The 22883-nt window shown below is 48.4% G+C and overlaps 1 protein-coding gene across 5 annotated transcripts in view; it reads left to right on the top strand.

Moving 5' to 3' along the window:
- The first annotated feature begins 5387 nt into the window (after positions 1-5387).
- KCNH7 (potassium voltage-gated channel subfamily H member 7) overlaps positions 5388-22883 on the top strand; it is a 318392-nt gene continuing 300896 nt past the window's right edge. For all 5 annotated transcript variants that reach the window (XM_038751859.1, XM_038751858.1, XM_038751857.1 and 2 more), the window contains exons 1-2: positions 5388-5489; positions 12575-12805. In XM_038751859.1, the coding sequence (XP_038607787.1) occupies positions 5414-5489; positions 12575-12805 (307 nt within the window). In that variant the 5' untranslated portion in view covers positions 5388-5413. The remainder of the gene's footprint in view (positions 5490-12574; positions 12806-22883) is intronic.

Here is a 22883-nt window from a genome sequence, read left to right as displayed (position 1 = left end):
AAGAGGAGGGCGGTGGGACAAAATGGGGAGTCTTAGAGTCCCTGGATCGCTTCGATTAGAGAAGCGGTGTGGCTCAGTGGGAAGAGCCCGGGCTTTGGATTCAGAGGTCATGGGTTCGAATCCCGGCTCTGCCAATTGTCAGCCGTGTGACTTTGGGCAAGTCACTTCACTTCTCTGGGCCTCAGTTCCCTCATCTGTAAAATGGGGATTAAGACTGTGAGCCCCACGTGGGACAACCTGATCCCCTTGTATCCCCCCCCCCCCCCAGGGCTTAGAACAGTGGTTTGCACATAGTAAGCGCTCAATAAATACGAATGAATGAATTCGCTGTTTGGTCTCTAACACTTCTCTTTTCCTTTGTTCGGCGGGGGAATTTTCTTTGGGGGAAATCTTAGCGCTCTTAGAGTGTGCTCGCTGTTTATTACCTGGGGAAACCCTGCCTCTTGGAGAGCCGGGGGTTTCCCTAAAGTGAACTTGACTTTTAGACTGTGAGCCCTCTGTTGGGTAGGGACTGTCTCTATGTGTTGCCAATTTGTACTTCCCAAGCGCTTAGTACAGTGCTCTGCACATAGTAAGCGCTCAATAAATACGATTGATGATGATGATGATGAACTGTGTCCCCCCCCCAGGACTGGACAGGAGGGGAAGCGTTTCGAGGAACAATGGGAAACGGGAATTCCTATTCCAAGGCAGTGGGGGAGGCTGAGACTGGAGCAGGATGAAGTGTGACCCTGTACCTATTTATTACTCTATTTATTTATTTCTTTTACTTGTACATATCTATCCTATTTATTTTATTTTGTTGGTATGTTTGGTTTTGTTCTCTGTCTCCCCCTTTTAGACTGTGAGCCCACTGTTGGGTAGGGACTGTATCTATGTGTTGCCAATTTGTACTTCCCAAGCGCTTAGTACAGTGCTCTGCACATAGTAAGCGCTCAATAAATACGATTGATGATGATGATGATGATGATGATCTGCCTCCTTCTGTATTTCTTTATCCCTGGGCTCCCCCCCCACACCCCCATCACCATCCTCTTTGTCTAGGACCGTGAGTGGCGGGGGACCCCGCAAATGTGGCAGAGAAGCAGCGTGGCTCAGTGGAAAGAGCCCGGGCTTTGGAGTCGGAGGACATGGGTTCGAATCCCGGCTCTATCACATGTCTGCTGTGTGGCCTTGGTCAAGTCACTTCACTTCTCTGAGCCTCAGTTCCCTCATCTGTAAAACGGGGATTAAGCCTGTGAGCCCCACGTGGGACAACCTGATCACCTTGGATCCCCCTAGCACTTAGAACAGTGCTTTGCACGTAGTAAGCGCTTAACAAATGCCATTAGTATTAGCATTTCATCATCAATCGTATTTATTGAGCGCTTACTATGTGCAGAGCACTGTACTAAGCGCTTGGGAAGTACAAGTTGGCAACGTATAGAGACAGTCCCGACCCAACAGTGGGCTCACAGTCTAAAAGGGGGAGACAGAGAACAAAACCAAACATACGAACAAAATAAAATAAATAGAATAGATATGTACAAATAAAATAAATAAATAAATAGAGTAAAAAAAATATGTACAAGCATAGAGACAGTCCCTACCCAACAGTGGGCTCACAGTCTAAAAGGGGGAGACAGAGAACAAAACCAAACATACTAACAAAATAAAATAAATAGAATAGATATGTACAAATAAAATGAATAAATAGAGTAAAAAAAATATGTACAAACATATATACAATGTGCCTCTGCTTCGACTCAGGAAAAACTGGCTCCATCCTCCTCCTCCCCTTCCCACCCTTTGTTCGTCCCCCTCCTCCCCTCTCTCCTCCCCCTCTCCTGCAGCCGGCTCCCCCGACGGCACAGGGGCGGGCCCGGCCTGCAGGGGGCGCTACTCACTGTTGGGTAGGGACCGTCTCTATGTGTACTTGTACTTCCCAAGCGCTCAGTACAGTGCTCTGCACACAGTAAGCGCTCAATAAATAGGATTAAGAGTAAGAGAGTTGGCCCGGCCGGGAGGGGGCGCTGCTCCCCCTGCCCCCTCCATCCCCGGGTTTCCAGGGAACACGGGCCCGGCCTGCAGGGGGCGCTGCTCCCGGGGGCAGCCCGGGATCATCATCATCAATCGTATTTATTGAGCGCTTACTATGTGCAGAGCACTGTACTAAGCGCTTGGGAAGTACAAATTGGCAACATATAGAGACAGTCCCTACCCAACAGTGGGCTCACAGTCTAAAAGGGGGAGACAGAGAACAAAACCAAACATACTACCAAAATAAAATAAATAGAATAGATATGTACAAATAAAATAAATAAATAAATAGAGTAAAAAATATGTACAAACATATATACAGGGATAAGAGAAGCAGCGTGGCTCAGTGGAAAGAGCCCGGGCTTGGGAGTCAGAGGTCATGGGTTCGAATCCTGACCCCGCCACAGGTCCGCTGTGTGACCTTGGGCAAGTCACTTCACTTCTCTGAGCCTCAGTTCCCTCATCTGTAAAATGGGGATTAAGACTGTGAGCCCCAACGTGGGGTAACTTTATCACCTTGTATACCCCCCCGGCGCTTAGAACAGTGCTCTGCACATAGTAAGCGCTTAATAAATGCCATTATTATTATTATAAGTGGGCGGGGCCCGGCCTGAAGGGGGCGCTTCCTCCCCCGACCGCCCGGGTGGCCAGGAAGGGCGGGCCCGGCCTGTAGGGGGCGCTGCTCCAGGGGGGTAGTCCGGTTTAAGAGGGCGGGGCCCGGCCCGGTCTGGAGGGGGCGCTGCTCCCCCTGCCCCCCACCCCCGGGTGGCCAGGGAGCGCGGGCCCGGCCTGCAGGGGGCGCTGCTTCCGGGGGCAGCTCGGGATAAGTGGGCGGGGCCCGGCCCAGCCTGGAGGGGGCGCTGCCCCCCCGGATGGCCAGGGAGGGCGAGCCCGGCCTGCAGGGGGCGCTTTTCCCCCATCCCCCTGGTTGGCCAGGGAGGGCGGACCCGGCCTGCAGGGGGCGCTACTCCCGGGACAGCCCAGATTGAGCGGACGGGGCCCGGCCTAGGAGGGGTGGCGTGGGAGGGGCCGGCCCGGCCTGCAGGGGGCGCTGCCCCCGGGCTGGGCAGGGAGGGCGGGCCCGACCTGCAGGGGGCGCTCCCCCCCGCCCCCCCGTTGGCCAGGGAGGGCGGACCCGGCCTGCAGGGGGCGCTACTCCAGGGCAACCCAGACTAAGCGGGGCCCGGCCTCGAGGGGTGGCGTTGGAGGGGCCGGCCCGGACTGCAGGGGGCGCTCCTCCCCCCCGCTCCCCGGTTGGGCAGGTAGGGCGGGCCCGACCTGGAGGGGGCGCTCCCCCACCCCCCCGCCCCCAGTTGGCCAGGGAGGGCGGACCCGGCCTGCAGGGGGCGCTGCCCCCGAGGCAGCCCAGACTAAGCGGGCGGGCGGGGCCTGGCCTGGAGGGGTGGTGAGGGAGGGGCCGGCCAGGACTGCAGGGGGCGCTGCCCCCGGGGTGGGTAGGGAGGGCGGGCCCGGCCTGCAGGGGGCGCTCCCCCCCTTCGCCCCCCGGTTGGCCAGGGAGAGCGGACCCGGCCTGCAGGGGGCGCTACTCCCGGGGCAGCCCAGACTAAGCGGGGCCCGGCCTGGAGGGGCCGGCCCGGACTGCAGGGGGCGCTGCACCCGGGGTGGCCAGGGAGGGCGGGCCCGGCCTGCAGGGGGCGCTCCCCCCCTCCGCTCCCCGATTGGGCAGGGAGTGCGGGCCCGGCCTGCAGGGGGTGCTACTCCCGGGGCAGCCCAGACTAATCGGGCGGGGCCCGGCCTGCAGGGGGCGCTGCCCCCGGGGGTGGGCAGGGAGGGCGGGCCCGGCCTGCAGGGGGCGCTCCCCCCCCTCCGCTCCCCGGTTGGGCAGGGAGGGCGGCCCCGGCCTGCAGGGGGCGCTACTCCCGGGGCAGCCCGGACTAAGCGGGCGGGCGGGCGGGGCCCGGCCTGGGAGGGGCCGCCCCGGCCTGCAGGGGGCGCTGCCCCCGGGGTGGCCAGGGAGGGCGGGCCTGGCCTGCAGGGGGCGCTCTCCCCCCTCCGCCCCCCGTTGGCCAGGGAGGGCGGACCCGGCCTGGAGGGGGCGCTACTCCCGGGGAAGCGCAGACTAAGCGGGCGGGCGGGCGGGGCCCGGCCTGCAGGGGGCGCTGCCCCCGGGGGTGGGCAGGGAGGGCGGGCCCGGCCTGCAGGGGGGCGCTCCCCCCCCCTCCGCTCCCCGGTTGGGCAGGGAGGGCGGCCCCGGCCTGCAGGGGGCGCTACTCCCGGGGCAGCCCGGACTAAGCGGGCGGGCGGGCGGGGCCCGGCCTGGGAGGGGCCGCCCCGGCCTGCAGGGGGCGCTGCCCCCGGGGTGGCCAGGGAGGGCGGGCCTGGCCTGCAGGGGGCGCTCTCCCCCCCTCCGCTCCCCGGTTGGGCAGGGAGGGCGGCCCCGGCCTGCAGGGGGCGCTACTCCCGGGGAAGCGCAGACTAAGCGGGAGGGCGGGCGGGGCCCGGCCTGCAGGGGGCGCTGCCCCCGGGGGTGGGCAGGGAGGGCGGGCCCGGCCTGCAGGGGGGCGCTCCCCCCCCCCTCCGCTCCCCGGTTGGGCAGGGAGGGCGGCCCCGGCCTGCAGGGGGCGCTACTCCCGGGGCAGCCCGGACTAAGCGGGCGGGCGGGCGGGGCCCGGCCTGGGAGGGGCCGCCCCGGCCTGCAGGGGGCGCTGCCCCCGGGGTGGCCAGGGAGGGCGGGCCTGGCCTGCAGGGGGCGCTCTCCCCCCTCCGCTCCCCGGTTGGGCAGGGAGGGCGGCCCCGGCCTGCAGGGGGCGCTACTCCCGGGGAAGCGCAGACTAAGCGGGAGGGCGGGCGGGGCCCGGCCTGCAGGGGGCGCTGCCCCCGGGGGTGGGCAGGGAGGGCGGGCCCGGCCTGCAGGGGGCGCCAAGCCCGAGCCCTGCCGCGCGCGCTCGCGCGCGCGCTTGTCCCCCGGGGAGGGGAGCGTGCGATGGGACGGGCACGTGGGGCGGGCCAGCTCCGGGGGCCGCGCCCCCCCCCCCGAAGTAGTCGCCCGAGGTGGCCGAAGGCTACCGACTGGGGGGGGGGAGGTTTGGAGGAATCGGCGGAGGGAGGGCGAGAGGGGGGCGGGGCCTGCAGGCTCGGCGGCAGCCCGCCCGCCCGCCCTCCCTCCCTAGCAAAAGCAGCCTCTCGCAGCCCCGCGCGGGGCGACGATGGGGAGTCGGGCGGCGTCCCGATGGTCCCGGTGATCCGGCGTCCGTGCCTGCAGCCGCCCCGCCGCCGCCGCCCCCCCCCCCCCCCCCCCCGCGGAGCCGTTGGTTGGCGGCGGTGGCCGGGAGGGGAGCGGTGCCAATGGGCAGAGCCCGCCCGGCGGGCCGCTCGGCGCTCGGGGCCCTAGCCGGGAGCCGGGAGCCGGAGCCCGGGCCGGCCGACGGGCAGCATGCCTGTCCGCCGGGGCCACGTGGCACCGCAGAACACCTTCCTGGGCACCATCATACGGAAATTCGAAGGGCAAAGTAAGTCCGTTCGCCTTCCCTTCCCTCCCTCCCTTCCCTCCTTCCCCAGCCCGCTCCGCCCGCCGCTCCAAGTTGGGAATCATCATCATCATCAATCGGATTTATTGAGCGCTTCCTATGTGCAGAGCGCTGGACCGAGCGCTTGGGAACTACAAATTGGCAACCTGGAGAGACGGTCCCTACCCATCAGTGGGCTCACGGTCTAAAAGGGGGGAGACGGAGAACAAAACCGAACGTACTAACAAAATAAAATAAATAGGATAGATATGTACAAGATAAGTAGAGTAATAAATATGTGCAAACATATATCCATATATACAGGTGCTGTGGGGAAGGGAAGGAGGTAAGATGGGGGGATGGAGACTATGGGCCGAGCACTGTTCTAAGCATTCATTCACTCAATCGGATTTATTAAGCGCTTACTGTGTGCAGAGCGCTGTACTGAGCGCTTGGGAAGTACAAACTGGCAGCATAGAGAGACGGTCCCTACCCGACAGTGGGCTCACGGTCTAAAAGGGGGAGACGGAGAACAAAACCGAACATACTGACAAAATAAAATAAATAGGATAGATATGTACAAGTAAAATAAATAGAGTAATAAATATGTACAAACATATATCCATATATACAGGTGCTGTGGGGAAGGGAAGGAGGTAAGATGGGGGGATGGAGACTGTGTGCCGAGCACTGTTCTAAGCATTCATTCACTCAATCGGATTTATTAAGCGCTTACTGTGTGCAGAGCGCTGGACTGAGCGCTTGGGAAGTCCAAGTTGGCAACATAGAGAGACAGTCCCTACCCAACGGTGGGCTCACGGTCTAAAAGGGGGAGACGGAGAACAAAACCGAACGTACTAACAAAATAAAATAAATAGGATAGATATGTACAAGATAAGTAGAGTAATAAATATGTGCAAACATATATCCATATATACAGGTGCTGTGGGGAAGGGAAGGAGGTAAGATGGGGGGATGGAGACTACGTGCCAAGCACTGTTCTAAGCATTCATTCATTCAATCGTATTTATTAAGCGCTTACTGTGTGCAGAGCACTGTACTGAGCGCTTGGGAAGTACAAACTGGCAGCATAGAGAGACGGTCCCTACCCGACAGTGGGCTCACGGTCTAAAAGGGGGAGACGGAGAACAAAACCGAACATACTGACAAAATAAAATAAATAGGATAGATATGTACAAGTAAAATAAATAGAGTAATAAATATGTACAAACATATATACAGGTGGTGTGGGGAAGGGAAGGAGGTAAGATGGGGGGATGGAGACTGTGTGCCGAGCACTGTTCTAAGCATTCATTCACTCAATCGGATTTATTAAGCGCTTACTGTGTGCAGAGCGCTGGACTGAGCGCTTGGGAAGTCCAAGTTGGCAACCTAGAGAGACAGTCCCTACCCAACAGTGGGCTCACGGTCTAAAAGGGGGAGACGGAGAACAAAACCGAACATACTAACAAAAGAAAATAAATAGAATAGATAGGTACAAGGAAGATAAATAGAGTAATAAATATGTACAAACATATATACAGGTGCTGTGGGGAAGGGAAGGAGGTAAGATGGGGGGATGGAGACTATGGGCCGAGCACTGTTCGAAGCATTCATTCATTCAATCGTCTTTATTAAGCGCTTACTGTGTGCAGAGCGCTGTACTGAGCGCTTGGGAAGTACAAACTGGCAGCATAGAGAGACAGTCCCTACCCAACAGTGGGCTCACGGTCTAAAAGGGGGAGACGGAGAACGAAACCGAACATACTGACAAAATAAAATAAATAGAATAGATATGTACAAGATAAATAGAGTAATAAATATGTACAAACATATATACAGGTGCTGTGGGGAAGGGAAGGAGGTAAGATGGGGGGGATGGAGAGGGGGAGAGGAAGGAATGAGCCTCCTCCCGCGCGGCCCGTCCCGCCGGCCTCCCTCTGCCTTGGAGTGCACATGCTGAGCCCACTGTTGGGTAGGGACCGTCTCTCTATGTTGCCAATTTGTCCTTCCCAAGCGCTTAGTACAGTGCTCTGCACATCGTAAGCGCTCAATAAATACGATTGATGATGCTGCTAAGCCGTCAAAAAACGCCTTCCCTCTACACACAAGCGCTCAGCACGGTGCCCTGCACGGAGTAAGCACTCAGTAAATACGATTGCATGATTCCGCCAAACCACCACCTGTCTGCTGGGCGGTCTGGGGCAAGTCACCGCCCTCCTCGGAGCCTCAGTGACCTCGTCTGTAAAATGGGGATTAAGACTGTGAGCCCCGCGTGGGACAACCGGATCATCCTGTACAGTGCTCTGCACACAGGAAGCGCTCAATAAATACGATTGATTGATTGTGTCGCCCCAGCAAAACGGTGCTTTGCACATAGTCTATTTTATTTTGGTAGTAGGTTTGGTTTTGTTCTCTGTCTCCCCATTTTAGACTGTGAGCCCGCTGTTGGGTAGGGACTGTCACTAGATGTTGCCATTTGTACTTCCCAAGCGCTTAGTACAGTGCTCTGCACCTAGTAAGCACTCAATAAGTACGATTGATGATGATGATGATGATAGTAAGCGCTTAACAAATGCCATTATTATTATTATTATTACCTCTCTTCCTTCAAAGCCCTACTGAGAGCTCACCTCCTCCAGGAGGCCTACCCGGGCTGAGCCCCCTCTTTTTCCTCTCCTCCTCCCCACAGCGCTTGTGTATGTTTTAGACGTATGGATTACTCTCTTTGTACGTATTTATCACACTACTTATTTTATTGATGATGTGTAGACAGCTGGAATTCTATTTATTCTGATGGTATTGACGCCTGTCTACTGGTTTGGTCGTCTGTCTCCCCCCTTCTAGACGGTGAGCCCGTTGTTGGGGAGGGACCGTCTCTATATGTTGCCGGTTTGTACTTTTGAAGCGCTTAGCACAGTGCTCTGCACATAGTAAGCGCTCTAAGCCCTTTGTTGGGGAGGGACCGGCTCTATAATGTTGCCGGTTTGTACTTTTCAAGCGCTTAGTACAGTGTTCTGCACATAGTAAGCGCTCTGAGCCCATTGTTGGGAAGGGACCATCTCTATATGTTGCCGGTTTGTACTTTTCAAGCGCTTAGTACAGTGCTGTGCACATAGTAAGCGCTCTGAGCCCGTTGTTGGGGAGGGACCGTCTCTATATGTTGCCGGTTTGTACTTTTGAAGCGCTTAGTACAGTGCTCTGCACACGGTAAGCGCTCTGAGCCCGTTGTTGGGGAGGGACCGTCTCTATATGTTGCCGGTTTGTACTTTTCAAGCGCTTAGTACAGTGCTCTGCACACAGTAAGCGCTCTGAGCCCGTTGTTGGGGAGGGACCGTCTCTATATGTTGCCGGTTTGTACTTTCCAAGCGCTTACTACAGTGCTCTGAACACAGTAATAATAATAATAATGATGGTATTTGTTAAAGCATTGTTCTGAGCGCTGGGGGGGATACAAGGCGATCAGGTTTTCCCACGTGGGGCTCACAGTCTTAATCCCCATTTTACAGATGAGGGTGCTGAGGCACAGGGAAGTTAAGCGGCTTGCCCAAAGTCACACAGCTGACAATTGGAGGAGTCGGGATTTGAACCCATGACCTCGGACTCTTTTAGACTGTGAGCCCACTCTTTTAGACTGTGAGCCCACTGTAGGGTAGGGACTGTCTCTATGTGATGCCAATTTGTACTTCCCAAGCGCTTAGTACAGTGTTCTGCACATAGTAAGCGCTCAATAAATACGATTGATTGATTGATTGATTGATTGACTCCAAAGCCCGGGCTCTTTCCACTGAGCCACGCCGTAAACGCTCTGAGCCCGTGGTTGGGGAGGGACTGTATATGTTGCCGATTTGTACTTCCCAAGCGCTTAGTACAGTGCTCTGCACACAGTAAGCGCTCTGAGCCCGTTGTTGGGGAGGGACCGTCTCTATATGTTGCTGGTTTGTACTTTTCAAGCGCTTAGTACAGTGCTGTGCACACAGTAAGCGTTCAGAGCCCGTTGTTGGGGAAGGACTGTCTATGTTGCCGATTTGTAGTTTCCAAGCGCTTAGTACAGTGCTCTGCACACGGTAAGCGCTCTGAGCCCGTTGCTGGGGAGGGACCGTCTCCATATGTTGCCGGTTTGTACTTTTGAAGCGTTTAGTACAGTGCTCTGCGCACGGTAAGCGCTCTGAGCCCGTTGTTGGGGAGGGACCGTCTCTCTATGTTGCCGGTTTGTACTTTAGAAGCGCTTAGTACAGTGCTCTGCACACTGTAAGCGCTCAGTAAATGAAATCTGTGCCCACCGACCCACGCTTGCTCCATCGTCTCTGTCAGAGGAGGAGATTCGGTTGCCCTTTTAGACTGTGAGCCCACGGTTGGGTAGGGACTGTCTCTCTATGTTGCCAACTTGTACTTCCCAAGCGCTTAGTACAGTGCTCTGCACGCAGTAAGCGCGCAATAAATACGATTGATTGATTTTTAGTCCGGATGGTGGGGGGAAAGCGAGGCAGGCACGAATAATATGCCGAGAAAGACTTCGGATGAGCAGTCTTTTCAAGGAGCAAAGATGGTTCAGAGCAGGAATGGCAGGGACTTTTGGGCTCGCCACTGGTTTAGAGGAGGATAAAGTTTGGAAGAGACCAGTGCCACCCTAGCCCAGGTGGGATGTGCCCGGTTGGCAGGCGTCTGATACATTCAAGCGTATTGATTGAGCACTGACTATGTGCAGAGCACTGGACTAAGCGCTTGGGAAATACAAATCGGCAACATATAGAAACGGGCCCTACCCAACAACGGGCTCACAGTCTAGAAGTCAGCCTGATCCTCCCATTGCAGTAGTTTCTTTCTCTGGCTACTATCAATTTTGCTTAAAAAAATACAGTCCATAAAGTAAATAGAAGACATCCAGCGCTTGGCACAGAGTAAGCGCATTATTATCCGCAGGACTTCATCAGGTGCGCTCATTTTAAAGTTTCTCCCTACCCATTATATATGGCATTTTTGACAGTGGTCTGAACAGCTCCCCCCCTTTCAAGGACCTCGAATCATCGGCTGAATGAACTAATCTACGAGATTATTTTTTCCAGTTGGCAGGCATCTGATTCATTCAATCGTATTGATTGAGTGCCGACTGTGTGCAGAGCCCTGGACTAAGCGCTTGGGAAATACAGATTGGCAACGTATAGACGGTCCCTACCCAACAACGGGCTCACAGTCTAGAAGTCAGCCTGATCCTCCCATTGCAGTAGTTTCTTTCTCTGGCTACTATCAATTTTGATTAAAAAAATACAGTCCATAAAGTAAATAGAAGACATCCAGCGCTTGGCACAGAGTAAGCACATTATTATCCGCAGGACTTCATCAGGTGTGCTCATTTTAAAGTTTCTCCTTACCCATTGTATATGGCATTTTTGACAGTGGTCTGAACAGCTCCCCGCCTTTCAAGGACCTAGAATCATGGGCTGAATGAACTAATCTACGAGATTATTTTTTCCAGTTGGCAGGCGTCTGATTCATTCAATTGTATTGGTTGAGCGCTGACTATGTGCACAGCACTGGACTAAGCGCTTGGGAAATACAAATCGGCAACATATAGAGACAGGCCCTACCCAACAACGGGCTCACAGTCTAGAAGTAAGCCTGATCCTCCCATTGCAGTAGTTAGTTTCTCTGTCTACTATCAATTTTGATTAAAAAATACAGTCCATAAAGTAAATAGAAGTTACCCAGCGCTTGGCACATGGTAAGCGCATTATTATCCGCAGGGCTTCATGAGGTGCGCTCATTTTAAAGTTTCTCCCTACCCATTATATATGGCATTTTTGACAGTGGTCTGAACAGCTCCCCCCCCTTTCAAGGACCTCGAATCATGGGCTGAATGAACTAATCTACGAGATTATTTTTTCCAGTTGGCAGGCATCTGATTCACTCAATCGTATTGATTGAGCGCCGACTGTGTGCAGAGCACTGGACTAAGCGCTTGGGAAATACAAATTGGCAACGTATAGACGGTCCCTACCCAACAACGGGCTCACAGTCTAGAAGTCAGCCTGATCCTCCCATTGCAGTAGTTAGTTTCTCTGTCTACTATCAATTTTGATTAAAAAAATACAGTCCGTCAAGTAAATAGAAGACATCCGGTGCTTGGCACAGAGTAAGCGCATTATTATCCGCAGGACTTCATCAGGTGCGCTCATTTTAAAGTTTCTCCCTACCCATTATATATGGCATTTTGACAGTGGCCTGAACACCTCCCCCCCTTTCAAGGACCTCGAATCATCTGCTGAATGAACTAATCTACAAGATTATTTTTTGCACTCCGTGTCCCGAATGCTCTGTAAATTACGTGGGAACAGTGAATAAAATCCGGGGTTAATAAAGGTCACCAAAAAGCTGAAAACCAAAAAGGGCCAAAGGAAAAGAGGGATCGGGTGAAGTTTTCTTCTCCCTGCCTGTTTTCCACCAACATGTTCAAAAACATTTTACTTTAAAAGGGAAAGGTAAACAACGCCTTTACGATGCCTGTGAATGAAGGGAAGCCAATGATGTTATAATTCCTTTTTGGAAAAGGGAATTGTGTGAATGTGTGACGATTCAATACCGGGCCGTAGTACTGGGGACACTGTGGGAAACTTTTAGTCCCCTTCTTTCAGGACCCTGGTTTAGGAGGGTTTTCTGACAGGTACATGATGTGTCTCTGTGTGTGCGTTGGAAATACTGACTTTTGAAATTAAATTTGGATCATGAAAATCAAGAAATTCAGCATTACTAACTCACTATATAATTCCTTTTGCCTCCTTTCTGAGTTGAAGTGCGTACGTTACAATGGTCCCCTTAGAGCATAATTTTCACAACGTAAATAGTGTGATTTTTTTTTCTCAGCAGTTTAATTTCATTAGAACCTGGATTACTTTTTCCAAATTGTGTGACAGTGTATACTTCAAGTGTGGGTTTCTTTTTTTTGAAGCCGTGGATGTTAGCAATCATTGGTACTGTATGACCTGCATCCCGGTCATGTTATTATGCGGTGTTAGTTCTTAAGACTTGAGGGTTTCTGTTTTGGGATCTTGTAGATCTTTTCAAGATGCATCATTTTCTTATTATTACAGATAAAAAATTCATCATTGCAAATGCCAGAGTGCAGAACTGTGCCATCATCTACTGCAATGATGGATTTTGTGAAATGACTGGCTTCTCCAGACCAGATGTCATGCAGAAACCATGCACCTGTGATTTTCTCCATGGGCCAGAGACCAAGAGGCACGATATTGCCCAAATTGCCCAGGCATTGTTGGGGTCAGAGGAGAGGAAAGTGGAAGTCACCTATTACCACAAAGACGGTAAAAAAAAATCTTTCTGTTGATTTGGAGCTGATGCGTAGTTGCCTTTCTAATGAGTGATTATTGAATGTCACTGTGTGTGTGTCACTCTTCATAAGCACCCAACTAGGTAAGAGCAGGCATATTCTTTCGCTGCACCATGGTTGCTATATCACCTGGCCTATGGTCTTATAACTATGATCCTTGAGTTTTTTACAAAAGCAAAAATCACATGGGCTACTTGATATGAGACCTCAAAAATGATTTTTTAAAAAATCAAATAGTCACCTAATGAAAAAAGTGTTTTCATGGCAAAAAAAACAACAACCCTCTACCGATGGAGGACAGTGGTCTCTAAAACATGCATGTCGAGTAAAGAATCCCAGACCAACAATATTGATATTTCTTCTTCTGAAAATGTAATAAAGCTAATTCTTCCCAAAACTATTGGCACCTAGCAGTTTTAGCTGATTAAAACTAAAATAGTCAATCACTAGCCTATTGAAAATAAAGTTATAGTTAACCATGTGAGTATTTTTGGATTACTCAGAGGTTTAAGTTCATTTTGTTACTTTTCATTCACTCATTCATTCAATTGTATTTATTGAGCACTTACTGTGTGCAGAGCACTGTACTAAGCGCTTGGGAAGTACAAGTTGGCAACACATAGAGACGGTCCCTACCCAACAGCGGGCTCACAGTCTAGAAGGGGGAGACAGACAACAAAACATATTAACAAAATAAAATAAATAGAATAGATATGTACAAATAAAATGGAGTAATAAATACATATAAACATATATGCGTATAAACAGGTATACATATATTTTTGCTTCTATAAACAAGTCTGGTGCATAAATTGGGTCTTCTGGAAGCTACCCTTTCAGAAGATGGTCATTCGGGAAATAAAAATTATTCACATTTTCAAGGCTTGATCTTAATTGTGAATATGTGGTGACATGATGTCCCAAATGCAGTACGACTCAAACTTTAAAATCTAGGTTCACTTACAAGGGCATTTTTTCTTATAACCCTTGGGTCCTTTTGGAGTAAACTAAAGTGTTTATGGAGTTTGGGTTCCTCAGGGGTGAATATTGAATTTGAAAGTCTGTACATTCAGATGGAAGCATATGGGTATGTACACAGATTTGTCGACTGATGTTCACCCCCAAACACATTTCATGATATTAAAAGTTTATGATTTCAAAGTTAAACAGGGTTAAAAACTTCGTAGTCCAAGTTGAAAAGTTTCAGATCACAACTGTCAGTAATTAGCATTGCCTGTATTAATCACCAGAGACAACCTCACAGACTTAGTTTGCAACATAATTGGGGGAGGGTGGTGCCTGTTTGGCTGATTCTCCAACTGTCACACATGGCTTTCTGAGGTTGCTGGGGGTGCTAAATTTTGATATTTTGCAACATGAGTCATCATTTGGTGCATCACAGAACACAAAATCAAACGGTAAAAAGTTATTAAATTTCTGCCCTACTTTCTTGTGGTGTTTTTTTTAAATTGCCTGGTATAGAACATATGATTTGTTGTAATCAGATTATCTCTAATTTAGACCGTAAAGTAGTGGTCTCAAATTATTTTTGCAAATGAAGTCTAAGTAAATGGGGAGATTATTATGATCGCCCAGCTTTCTTACAAGCAGTGTGCTGCAAACTGTGTTTCAGTTACTCTAGGACAATCTGCCGCATGTTTAATCATTTGCCGGATGGTCTTTTTTTGGATTTTTTTTTCTTTCATCTGTGAATTCAAGCAGAAAATTCGGCAGGGATTTCCCAAGTCCCCCAACTCTGTTATCTTATTATCTAATCGTAAATTTAAATTTAGGATGCATCTGTATTTCGGGCTCAGGGCATAGTTTTGATCAACTCCCCCCTCCCCCCCCCCCGACCCTGAAAAATAATGAATTCTCTTACATGGATTTGAATGCACTGTAGAGCACAAACATAAGCCATTTTAAAAATTAGTCACATTATCATGGCTTCTGAAATACTTGCGGAGAAAATGCCAAGAAAGATGTCCAGAGCATCCATATGTGCCGTTTGCTCACGTGGATCGATCCCGTCTGGACTACTGCACTAGCCTTCTCTCTGATCTCCCATCCTCGTGTCTCTCTCCACTTCAATCCATACTTCATGCTGCTGCCCGGATTATCTTTGTCCAGAAACGCTCTGGACATATCACTCCCCTCCTCAAAAACCTCCAATGGCTACCGATCAATCTGCGCATCAGGCAGAAACTCCTCACCCTGGGCTTCAAGGCTCTCCATCACCTCGCCCCCTCCTACCTCACCTCCCTTCTCTCCTTCTACTGCCCAGCCCGCACCCTCCGCTCCTCCACCACTAATCTCCTCACTGTACCTCGCTCTCGCCTGTCCCGCCATCGACCCCCGGGCCTGGAATGCCCTCCCTCTGCCCATCCGCCAAGCTAGCTCTCTTCCTCCCTTCAAGGCCCTCCTGAGAGCTCACCTCCTCCAGGAGGCCTTCCCAGATTGAGCCCCTTCTTTCCTCTCCCCCTCGTCCCCCCACTCCATCCCCCCGCCTTACCGCCTTCCCCTCCCCACAGCACCTGTATATATGTATATATGGTTGTACATATTTATTACTCTGTTTATTTATTTATTTATTTATTTTACTTGTACATTTCTATCCTACTTATTTTATTTTGTTGGTATGTTTGGTTCTGTTCTCTGTCTCCCCCTTTTAGACTGTGAGCCCACTATCGGGTAGGGACTGTCTCTATGTGATGCCAATTTGTACTTCCCAAGCGCTTAGTACAGTGCTCTGCACATAGTAAGCGCTCAATAAATACGATTGATTGATTGATTGATTGTGTCCTTTTTAGTCCTGGGACTTTATTTTGCAAGTTTGATCGCTTGTGTATATATAGCTGCCTAAGACAGTTTGGATTTCACTGGTTCTTTTTCAGTTTTCACTCCAGTGGCAAAAAGATTTTAGAAATCTTTAGGAGCAATTCTGTGTTATTTTGACTATGCTTACACAGACAGAGTGGAAAATTGAAGCCATAGTTCTAATGATTCAGCCCCACATTTTATATTGAGAAAGCGTTTAAGTGACTTTTAATAGTAGTAATGTCATTCATTAGTCAATTACTGTGTGCAGAGCACCGTACTAAGTGCTTATTATCAATCAATCATTGGTATTTATTGAGTGCTTACTATGTGCAGAGCACTGTTCTAAGCACTTGGGAGAGTGCAATACAAGATAAGTAGCAGATTCATTCCCTGCCCATAATGAGCTTATTATCCAGGATATTGGTCTACACAGCCTGAACACCCTGATTATTGACCAACCAGCCACTGTGTCTTTTCCAAGCTTGGCTCCTTTTGCTCTAATAAACCTTAGCTTTTGTTTTTGGTTAAGAGGCTTTGGGGTAGATCTTCAGAGGGCAGTATCAGAAATCAGTGAATCCATGCAACCTTAAATTTTATGGGATACTTACAAACTTTTTACATAAAGATACCTAAGGACTTTGCTTGAAATCGCGATCTTAGATTACCGAAAGCCTAGCGTTTCCATCTTAATGATAATTTTTGCTGCTCATTCATTATTTTCCACTTCAGAATCATTTTACGGAGACATCAGTAAATGCCGAGTGGAGGTGTAGCCAGTGTTTATTAAGATCTTACTTTCATCCCCTGTTTGAAAAGAGATTACAAGTGAACCATTCTGCATAAGCGCTTGTTTTTCAAAGTTTCCCCCAAATTGACAGTGTACACTGAGTACTGGAGCATCAGCATTACAAAGTGACTTTTCACTGCTGGTTCTTGATATTGCTTTTATTAGATACAATTGAAGGTAAGGTATTGTTTATCAAGTATCAATTTTAAAAAATCAAGGTATTTGCAGTAAGGAATGTTTGACAGCTCTTCCTCTGAGGATTCCATTTCGCAGTTCGAATCATTATTGCACAAATCTATCTTGACAGGTGAGAAAGAATCCTTGAAGTGATAAAGCTGTAAAGCTTTAGAAATAAAAACTATAATTACATTAAGAATTGAATAAGGGACCACTGCTTCTTGGTATGGTCACTTTAGTACGGCTTGCTAGGCATATTATGATGAAAATGTTGCCCATTTACAGTGTTAACTCTGAGGGTAGTAAATATGGAAAAAGGAAAGTTGCTCTCGGTGATTGTTTTTTATATCACTGAGAATCTCAAATCTGGAGCTCGTTTTACTTGAACTTCCCAGTGTGCTAGCTCTAACTGTAAAAGGAAATCGGTTTTGGATTTTGAAATTTTCAGAGATGTCCACTGTAGTGTAATCCAAGTACCTAGAGATTGAAATGCATGGTTTTGTTTGGCCCAGATGGGAGAGGGTAAAAAGGGAGAATGAATGATTAAGGGGAAGAAGGGGAGATGGGGAATTAAAGTGAACTGAATTAGGAATACATTGACTCACCTCAGAACTTCAGTCATGGCATAGTAGTTAATTCAGGTGGCTGAATTTTTTCAGAGTACTTCAGCTGGATTTCTGAACCCATGCTAATTTCCTACTAGAAAAATGGCACTGTCACATTTTTAAAAACATTAAAATTTCGGGGTTTCTGTGACATTAGGTAGTTCTTTGAGAATGAAAAGTGAAGAAAAGTCTGTAAAGAAGGCAGAAATGTTTGGCTCAGCTTCCCCTTTAATTGCACTCCAGCTTCAATCAGGGGGATGGGAATCCAGGCCTGAGGAGCACATTTCCTGGTGCATTATGTGCCCCTGTGGAGCTGATCTGAGTGCTGAGTGGGGAGTTCCTCGGGGAGTGCCTTGCTTTGCTCAGCTCAGCAGTGCAGGAAGCAAGAGGAGAAGCAGCAAAATCAGTTTTAGCTTTCATTAACCCTTCAGCATTTTATTAAATCCACTATCGAGCAGCACTGGCTGAGAACTAGGCACTGGAAACGTAACAAAACAGAACTACCAAGTAAGGGCTTCTTTCAAAATCAAGTCCTGTTTCTGCCTACGACAAGGGCTACGTCTCATTTGCAGGACTAGTTAGATGAATGTTCCTCTGTTCTCAGGCTCCAGAGCTTTCTGAAACTGTGGCCAAAGTTGGAAGCAGATGATGTGGTCTGGCTGTTTTAACTTTGGACTTGGAGTATAAGTCTTGGGTCTCACCTAGCCCTGTCCCCAGTTTCAAATATATGACCTTAGGCAGGTCACTGTTCCTCTACCTCAGTTTCCTAATCTGAAAGCCAGTGAGAACTGCCCCCAGCCCAGCTGTTCCTCACGATGTCAGCGTTGCGAAGGAGAGATGCCGGATCAACAAGGGCTAAAGTGGATACCCCTTCTACCACGGCAGGAGTTTAGCAGTATTTCACGTAGCCCCAAACCTCTCTCCCATTTGCCTCGTTCCGAATTTGGAAATGTTTACCTTTGTTTCCATGCTTGTACAATCTTTGGCTTCTCTCTGGTCACACTGAGCAGGAGGCTGTGAAGCGATGTTCCTTATGATGTGTCACCGAATACTGGTGGTCTTTAGACATGGCTGATACAGTTATATTTAAACTACTGACATTGTGTGTGTGTGTGTGTGTGTGGAGATGGCTTGGACCCTGGCTTTTAAGTGCACCGCTTTTACTGCTCCTTTGAAGTAAAACAAAGCAGCCAAATGGCTCTCAATGATTTCCTCAATGAGTCCTGTTTTGGGCCAGGGTGTACATAGGCTCAGATAAAGTAGTCTACCACTACACTCATTACCAACACCTTGCCCTAGTGTGAGCTTCACATTTTAGTTAAATTTAGACTCCTGAGATAAATTAGGATTATAGTATTTTAAGCAGGAAAAAGTTTTGTTTCTGTTGCATTTCATGGCTCTCCTTGTGATAGGGGATAGGCACAGCAGTGGCGATAACTCAATCACATAGTGCATCAAATACCTTGGCAGCGAAAGGTACTGCAGTTAGAACAGAAATAATGTTTGCGTATTCCACCCATTGAATGATGGCCATGTTTAGTTACATATCCATGAATTACCACTGAAGTGCAGAGGACTCTCTGATCATTACATGGCTTTACATCTGCTAGTGTTGCTCCTTAAATTTTATTTGACCTCAAGCCTCTAAGCTCATTGTTGGCCCGAGGGGAGCCCAAAAACCGCCCCCAGCCGAAGGTGAACATCTTCATGGGGTCTGCAACATCCACTCCTAGCTAGGCCTGATGTCAGTTTTGGATGCCCCCGAGGCTAAAAATAATCCAGCCAGGAAGATATCTCCTCAGGGATCATGGGAACAGAAGGGTAGGCTGTGACCTGGAGTTGTTGGAATAAGACCCTTGGATTGAACCTCACCTCTGCATAGGCTAAGAGCTCTCTACGGGTCATAAACCACTTTAGCAGCTTGTTCCAGAGCAGGCAAATGACTGACATAGCTGGCACCCAAGGCAGGAGAGCCAAAAGATAGGTGCCTAGCCCTGTGCCTTGTTCTGCACTTTGTGGGCATTCATTTCTGCCCGTTTGACTGATTTGGGAGATGAGGGGCAGTAGGAAGTGGGTAGTGATGGAATGGGCAGTAAGAAGTGATGGGGAAAGAAGGGAAACAAAGAATCTTTATTGGGCAGAAGTGCATTGAAAGAAGAGACCTGCAAATGGATGATGGGACACCATGACATAGTTGGCATTTTAACATTTGTTAAAACAACTCTTCCTTCAAAGGTGATTGCTTTATAACTATTGAAGGCAGTGAACCTTTGGGTATTTGACTGGCTTGCAGGCTTTTGGCTTACATTGCTTGTAACAACTTATGTGACTATCTCATATGCCTGAAGAAGGGTTTCAAAAAGAAGTCGGTAGATTATCTCAGCACAAGGGTCAATAAATCATCAACATTACTACTCTTATGCAACCAACCACAAAAAGCCTCCACACAAAGTGACAGCATTGTATTACCGTTTCATTTTTCACACCTTTTACACCCTAAATCAAGAGTGAAGTATCATCACTCAGACTTCTCATGCAGATTAATAGTCTGTAGCAAAGCTTGGTCTCAGCAACGTCTAATGGAAATATGAAAGTCATGAAGGAGAAAGTTTGCAACAAGTTGTCTGTCATCGGGAATATATGCATTTCAGTGGCTCTTCTCCTGAAAGCCCCCGATTACTGCTCAACAAGGCACCCAAACAGGATGTTAATCCTAGTCATGCATTGCTGAATAATTCAGTAATTTTTCTCCAAGAGGTGCAGAGCGTGGTGGGAATTTCTGTGGATTTATCCGCTCTGCATCGACTAAAGACTCAGCTGTGTGCCCCTTAAGCACTTTGATACTCACCCCAGCCCCACAGCACTTACTTAAATATCCATATACTCTCCTATTAATGGTATTTATTAAGCACTTACTGTATACAGACCACTTTACTAAGGTCTTGAAGAAAATACAATAGAATAGAGTTAGTAAAGGGAATCTCTGCCCACAGAGAGCTTACTTTCCCTATCGAAAATTTATTTTAATGTCTGTCACTCTCTGTGGACCAGAAGATCCTTGTGAGCAGGGATTGTGCCCACCAACTCTGTTGTACTGTCCCAAGTGCTCAGCTGCACACAGTAAACCCTCAGTAAATACCATTGATTGATTTAGAACAGCTTCATCTCCTGCAAGTGCCGTATAAAAACACTCTTAGAGTTTTCCAAGAGTGAAACTTAAGGCTTGGTTGTGTGTGATGTAGGATCTGATGTTGGGTATTTTCAGGACCATCAGTAAGGCAGATTGGGTCTGAATCTCCCAGCTCCAAAGTAGGCGTGCGTAGAGATCGAGATGGAGGAGCGAGGAAGGAGAAAGAGAGTTTCAGGGTGCAATTTGGCACTTTTCATGTCTCCTTTCCCCATCTCCCTCATTCCCTTCTTCCTCCCCCATGCAGGGTTTATGCCATGACGGTCTAATTCAGATTTGGGGCAGACCCCCAGTGTCAGCCTGAGGATTTCTGTCTGTCTGTCTGGGCATGTGTACCCCCACGTACGGCTAAAAACTGCTGTTGTTAGTCAGGATTTTGTCATAAAACAAACAACACCCTGTGCATCAAATATACCAGCCTCACTCAGACTAACTGGCAAGGGTGGTGCCTGATGGATTGCAAATTAATTGTTTTTCATTAGGTAACCTTCTTTGTCTTGTGTACCGTCTGATTTTACTGTAGACCTTTTCAGAGGTATAAAAAGGATGAGGCTTCAATCAGTTGTATTTGGCTTGTGCTATAGATGAAGGAATTTTTCTTTTCCATTTTTTCTTTGATGTATATAGCACAGCAATTAAGGATTAATATGCCTCTGATTATAGAGATTGTTTTGATTCATTATTAAAGGAAGAAGCTCCAAATTACAAAAGAAAAAGGAATTTAATTTATCTGCAGACAATGCAATGAAGAGGGCCAGGTCATAGGGCCAGACAGGGTTAATGCGCCCAGCCGTCAATCAGCTATTAGGTGACTGGGCTTAAGAGTGTAGAGAAAAGGTGGAAAATGAAATTTGTAGTTAATCCAAAAGCCAGTTTTTTATTCATGATTTTTCAGTGTTCTGTCTCTTCCAGATGCTTATCAGAGGAACTAATAGGTAGCCAACCTGCTTTCTTTCTCTTCTTTTTCTCTTTCTTTGTTTCTCTTCCTTCTCTTAACCATTCTTGGTTTAGATGTTAACAGGGATGGAAATGGCTAAACAGAGAAACAGAAAGGAAGATAAATACCAGAAGCTAAAAGCCAGGGTAACCTTCACAGTCACTGACTGTTAATCTTAGTTCCTTCCTTCCCGTTACTTAGGTTGCAGTGGAATTGGCAATCTTTAAGAAGACCAAAAAGGAAGAATAGGATATCAGTTGAATTATGTGGCTTTTGGGTCCTCCGTACTTGCTCAAATACAAGGACATATGGACCTATAATAAATTCAAAATAGGCAAATCTTCTCAGAAGGTAATTGTCCATACACAATGATTATGGACGAAAACAGGAACAGAAAATATCAAATGTGATGACACAGGAAGCGACAGACTTTTAGGCATACAATCTAACTGAGGTTGTGGGTCCTGTATTGGCCTTCTCAGTTGAATTTTACTGACAGTGGTGTCATCTTTGAATGTGTATGTGAGTGGGTATGTGTAGTGTATGTGTGTGCACAATCCCTGTCCAGCCCCCCCCAAACCCCCCACCCCAATGAGCAATGTACAGAGAGCAAAGGGTGGGAAAGATTTATATAAGATTTAAAAGCTTGGTAATTAGATTTCTGTAACTGTCATCCTACTGAAATAACTGCCGGGAAGAATAATTCTCTTCCAGCTTCCTTACTTGAACAGGTATGTGAGATTCAGGGAATCTGATCTTTCTGGCTGTTACTCTATTCTCAAGCCTTCCCTCCAGGTGTTCTTTATAATGAATGTCACTTAGCCAAAGCACTATAGGATTTATAGATTCGCAGAATGCCATTCATACAATCCATTCACGGATCTTATGCCTTAAACAAAACATCACAAACTATGCCCTACTACAGCCAGACCTCTCAGATAGCATCCATTCTGCAGTGCTCTGCACATAGTAAGCGCTCAATAAATACGATTGATTGATTATTCTAGAATAGGAGGGGTCAATCTTTATACTTCATATTGTTTACCTGTGTATGAAGAAACTCTCTGGAAGATCACATTCACAAAATTGCTCCTTCAGAATCAAAATCCTGAGCCAGTGTGCGAATAGGGTGTACTACAGACATTCTTTTTAAAATATTGTTTTATTGCTAGTATTTTCCTTGACACACTCCCCATGTTTTCCATACCGCACGATTTTAAGGTAGTAGTTTGTTATAAGGTGGTTTTCTATTGAAAAAATTTCACATTGGTGAATATGACATTGATTAGTCCCCAAATCTCTCCATTCTAAATAATTCATGGTCCAGATGAAAAATAAAATGCCATGGGATCATCGCTAAATGTTTTCCTATTTGTGGCCACTTTCCAAAATTGAAAATCCCTAATATAAAAGAACAAATGGATTCTTTCACACTTCAGAGATGTAGAAAGCCAGCTGTGGAGACTTATAAAGAGGACAAATATTGTAAACACTTAAAAAATGCCAATCAGGAAAATATAGCACAAATAGGAAAATGAT

The sequence above is a fragment of the Tachyglossus aculeatus genome, chromosome 9 (genome assembly GCF_015852505.1).
Source record: "Tachyglossus aculeatus isolate mTacAcu1 chromosome 9, mTacAcu1.pri, whole genome shotgun sequence".
Taxonomy (NCBI): Eukaryota; Metazoa; Chordata; class Mammalia; order Monotremata; family Tachyglossidae; genus Tachyglossus; species Tachyglossus aculeatus.
The sequence above is the reverse complement of the archived record's forward strand: the minus strand, read 5'-3'. Positions and strand labels throughout refer to the sequence as shown.